At 35.3% G+C, this 4,750-nt stretch overlaps 1 protein-coding gene across 1 annotated transcript; it reads left to right on the top strand.

Moving 5' to 3' along the window:
• Positions 1-2,303: 2,303 nt before the first annotated feature.
• LOC116136926 (transcription repressor MYB6-like) lies at positions 2,304-3,291 on the top strand. The gene is made up of 3 exons (XM_031422603.1): positions 2,304-2,590; positions 2,665-2,794; positions 2,882-3,291. The coding sequence occupies exons 1-3, from the start codon at positions 2,449-2,451 to the stop codon at positions 3,189-3,191; spliced, it is 582 nt and encodes a 193-aa protein (XP_031278463.1). The 5' UTR covers positions 2,304-2,448; the 3' UTR covers positions 3,192-3,291.
• The last annotated feature ends 1,459 nt before the right edge of the window (positions 3,292-4,750 follow it).

Raw genomic sequence — 4,750 nt, 5'->3', positions numbered from 1 at the left:
GGGATAATATTTGTTTATTTTACAAGATTCCTATGTTTGGTTTGTAAGAGCATCTAACCCAATACCATTTTGGTGTGTGGAAAATGTGCTCCAACCCAACAACAAAAATTATACTAAATTGGTGTAAGTGAACAGTGTCACGCCAAATTTGATGTAATACTATTCATCCACACTAATTTGGTGTGATACTATTCATCTACTATAAAATATATTGTATTTTCTTATTTTTGTTATTTGTATTTATGTTAATTTGATTATTATTTATAATAATAAATTCATAATAATTATATAATTCAAAAAATGATGAAAAATTAAAAACAAAACTTTATTTAATACAAATATTAAATTATAATAACTCAAAATAAAAATTAACATTAATTTAAAAACACTAAAATTAAAAGAAAATTTGTGGGAATCAAGGATACAGAGGCTCACCATGCTCTTCGAAATGCATTAATTGATCATTTGTAAAAAGAATATACTAGTTTAGAAAATTAAATTACTATCAATATGGAATTTTACTTTTGTGTTGTTGTTGTGTCTCTCTCTCTCTCTCTCTTTTTTTTTTTTTTTTTTTTTGTGGCATTTTATATTAGATGTAATGTTTTTTCATATATTAAATATAATGTTTATTTGATTAAATAAATGCTTAATTTTATTAATTTAGTATAATTTTTAAAGTAATTATTATTTAATAAAAATGTCATTCCCAATATTTAATTAATATATAAAAAATAATTGGTGAAATAGATTAATTGTTGATTATTAATAGAAAGAAAAAGAAAGAGAATATTCTAAGGAATATTTTTTTCGGTGTAATGGGTTAGAGATGCAATAGTGAAATACACAAAAAATCACACCAATTTGGTGTGAAACTTACACCAATTTGGTGTTTGTGATTGGAGATGGTCTAAGTAATAAAATATTACGGTAATCTTTTATTGTAAATAGTGTTTATTGTTGGTAATGTGAGGGGTAATCTTATTACCTTGTTAAGGGACGTTATTAAAACATTACCGGGGTAATATGATTTTTCTACCCTTTTTGCCCTTAATTAAAAACCATTTCGAACACAATTACCCTTAAATGTCTACCAGATAAAAATTAGCCTAGCCCCCTACATTTGAGAAATTAGTTAAAACATTCTAGCCAAAAAAGTTTAAAAGTTAACAAAATACCTTCAGTCACCTAAGACCACCACCGGTCATGACTCACCATCGTCGGCCGTCGGTGTCAGTCATCGTAATGGTGCACGACTGGCTGGATCTGGCCGGTCGTGCGTCGGTTAGGCCTTTTCTGGTCATGGATCCATGGTTGGAACCGACCAGATCTGGAGTTTCCATGACCGTTTCACGACCAAAGATGTGGCCGTGAAATGGCCACAGATCTGGCTATGAAACAACCATCGATCTGGCCCTGAAATGGCCATAGATTTGGCTGAATTTCGGCCATGGATTTGTGATCGATGGCCATTTCCAGCTTTGTCAGCGCACAACTGGCCATATATGGCTAGTCTTGTGCCATTCCATCGACTGTCGGCGACGGTCGATGGTGGTGGCTGGCTGACATACCCACCCATTTATCCTCCTAACAATACATATTATTCATCAATTTATTCGAACGAACCAAACACATTTTCTAAATATTCTCAGTAATCTTCAAGATGATTTTTTTTTGTTAATATAATATACCCATAAAATAAAATATTATATAATTCAAATGCCCCGTTTGGGCACAGTATTATTCCCCATGTGATAGGGCTCCCGTTATATAATGTTGAATTTGACCCTTGTTTTGATCTGCTTGCAGCTTGACTCTATTGTTGACCTCAAATTGCTTATCCCTTTTCGTTGTTTTTCATCATTTACCTCTCAATATTTTATAGTTATGTCACCAGTTAAATTCCATTTCTGACATAAATTATGAACACATCACATGAAGCACAGCAGATTTATTATTATTATTTTTTTTTAAGCAAGCAAAACAGTTAGCTTGTTGCCATTTATATGTATACAAGTTAAGATTAAGGACAGTCATCGGATATGCAGAGATCCATTGCTTTTTCCCTTTGTTCCCACTTTTGATCCAATTGATGATAAGAGATAGCGCGAGTATCAAGTTTTATGTACATATGTATAACAGTATAAGCTTGTAACGTGCTAGATTCTCTCATTCTTCAATTATTTACAAGATTGGGATTTTTTAGGACAATATTTTATTCTGTGAACTCGCTCGCTCTCATTTATAAATGGTTAGTTGGGTGTCAAATTCTGCGTAAAGAAAGGTAGCTAGATAGAAGGGACCCATCTCATCACTCCCTAAGCCATAAATATCACTTACAAAAGCTTTAAACTACAGTACACATTTGCTATACCTCCTCCCCATCCTGCTTCTTCGTTTTGTTTTGTGTGCTTATTTGCTTGGTCATAGAAGGAAAAGATAATAAAGATGCAAATGGCTCCCCTCAGAAGTCAATGCAACAAGAAAGAAGCTAATAGAGGAGCATGGACCGCTGAAGAAGACCAGAAATTGGCACAGGTTATTGAAATCCATGGTCCAAAGAGATGGAAATCAGTTGCAGCCAAAGCAGGTCTCATATACACACATTTTTGTTTTGTTTGATGCGCAAGCTTAATTAAATTAATGGAGATTTAACTATTGCAGGTCTGAGTAGATGTGGGAAGAGTTGTAGGTTAAGATGGATGAATTATCTTAGGCCAAACATCAAGAGAGGCAATATATCAGACCAAGAAGAGGACTTGATACTCAGGCTGCATAAACTCCTTGGAAACAGGTAATTAATTAATTAACTCATGTATTTTAATTACTCTTTGGTGGGATTCAATAATTTAACCAGTTGAAGGGTTTGATACATGGATAGGTGGTCTTTGATTGCTGGGAGATTACCTGGTCGGACTGATAATGAAATCAAGAACTATTGGAATTCTCATTTGAGTAAGAAAATAAAGCAAGATGAAAAACAAATTAGAGTTTCAACGAAACCAGAGTCTAAGATAGTGAAACTGGGCACAGAAAAAACAAGTGTAGAAGAAGGAACTTCTAATGCAGATAAGGATTCAAAATATAGTTTATCTAGAGATGAGTTCTTGGATTGCTATAACGAGCCTCTAAACTTGGAGTGGATGAGTAGATTTTTTGAAATGGATGAGAGTTGGTTTCACTTTGCATGATAATTTAAACTTAATTTTCATGTATTTTTCTAGTTCTTATTTTTTTTATTTTTTTTATTTTTTGCATCTTTTTTAATTTTGATGCGACTCTTTGTAGGTAGAGCACCCTGTTCTAGTTGAGAAAACGTACATAGCTTTTTTTGGATACAAATATTATAGTTTTAGATTTCGCATCATAATAACATTGTTATTTTGGTTAAGGGAATCCCTTTGAAAGAAAAAAACATGACATAAATCAAAAACCGAAAAAGTGACTTGTTACATTATTGAAACGTACGTACAGACATCCACAAGAGATGAACAAGATAAGTACAATAGCAACAGGAGATAACTGCCACTAAAGTTAGCTCAGTACAGGCTGTATAAACACAACTGGACCAAATCTTCGTTCAATAAGTTTTACTGCATTAAATTCGTTTTACATAAATATACCTTTCTCCTCTTCGCTTTTGGTTTGGCAGTATGCTAAAACTCAGGTTTGATTGAACAAGGATAAAGAGTATGAATTGGGTCCGGGGTCCAAAGGCCTTGACCCGGTCGATGGGTATCCTGTAAAATTCTTTTAGTCCCTAAATGTTTGAAATTCATCAAAAACACCCCTAAATAATTTATGAGTCCCTAAAGATTTGAAATATATCCAAAACACCCCTACAATCTGGACAGTCACCCAAAAAGATTGGCGAGTGGTTGCGGCGATGACGATTGATGGCCAATCGAAGTTTGAAATGATGGGGCTTTTGATGTAGAGTTGCCAATGAATCTTATGGTGGTGTTAGGGAGTTCGAACGACGTCGGAATCTACCGGAATCAAGAAGGAAGGCCGACAGTTGCACAAACAATAGGTGGACAGCGAGCGATGAAAGGTTGGACGACGGCCACTGAAAATGGAAGGGTTTTGTCATGGAGATGTTGACAAGTCTTATGGTGGTGTTATCTCCCTTGAACGATGCCAGAATTCGGCAGGATTGACTTGCGATTGGATCTCGATTTGGCACTATTCCGACAGTCCAACAGCGGGTCAATCCAGTTTGATTGAGATTACCGGTTTTCAGGGGAAACAGGACCGAAGATGGTGCCGGTTCCTGGTTGAACAGGTCTGGTCCGGTTTTCAGAATAGTGGTCCAAACTGTTGATGACAAGACCTGTCCCATGACTCTTCCTATTCTATAAGATTCAGGCGCTCCTACAAGACTCAGGTGACTGAGAAGTATTGTGTGTAAGGCTAAAAACCATTTTCTGACCAAATTATTATAAAACTTTTTCTTTTCTTTTCTTTTCATCATCATCATATATATATACTGCAAATCTTTAAAAAAAAAAAAAATGGTAATCAAGTCTTACATACTACAACGAAACACGAGACAATATCAATAATGCAAAACATGATTCTTGTAGCAAAATACAACGTATACAATGTTACACAGAAAATGGAATGATGTCGCATGGGCCCAACCTCGAGTGGCAATGACTGCTCAACATGATCCCTGTGATGACTTGGAAGACGAAGAGGAAGGGAAGGTGGGTCCGGGGGGGGGGGGGGGGGGGGGGGGGGGGTGTGG

The sequence above is a fragment of the Pistacia vera genome, unplaced genomic scaffold, assembly GCF_008641045.1.
Source record: "Pistacia vera cultivar Batoury unplaced genomic scaffold, PisVer_v2 Contig109, whole genome shotgun sequence".
NCBI lineage: Eukaryota > Viridiplantae > Streptophyta > Magnoliopsida > Sapindales > Anacardiaceae > Pistacia > Pistacia vera.
Note: the sequence above shows the minus strand (reverse complement) of the source record. Positions and strands in the feature narration are given on the sequence as shown.

Coding starts and splice junctions, on each gene's coding strand:
- LOC116136926 (XM_031422603.1), top strand. CDS start 2,449: ATGCAAATGGCTCCCCTCAGAAGTCAATGCAACAAGAAAGAAGCTAAT. Junction 2,591..2,664: donor ATCAGTTGCAGCCAAAGCAG/GTCTCATATACA, acceptor TAACTATTGCAG/GTCTGAGTAGATGTGGGAAG. Junction 2,795..2,881: donor CATAAACTCCTTGGAAACAG/GTAATTAATTAA, acceptor ATACATGGATAG/GTGGTCTTTGATTGCTGGGA.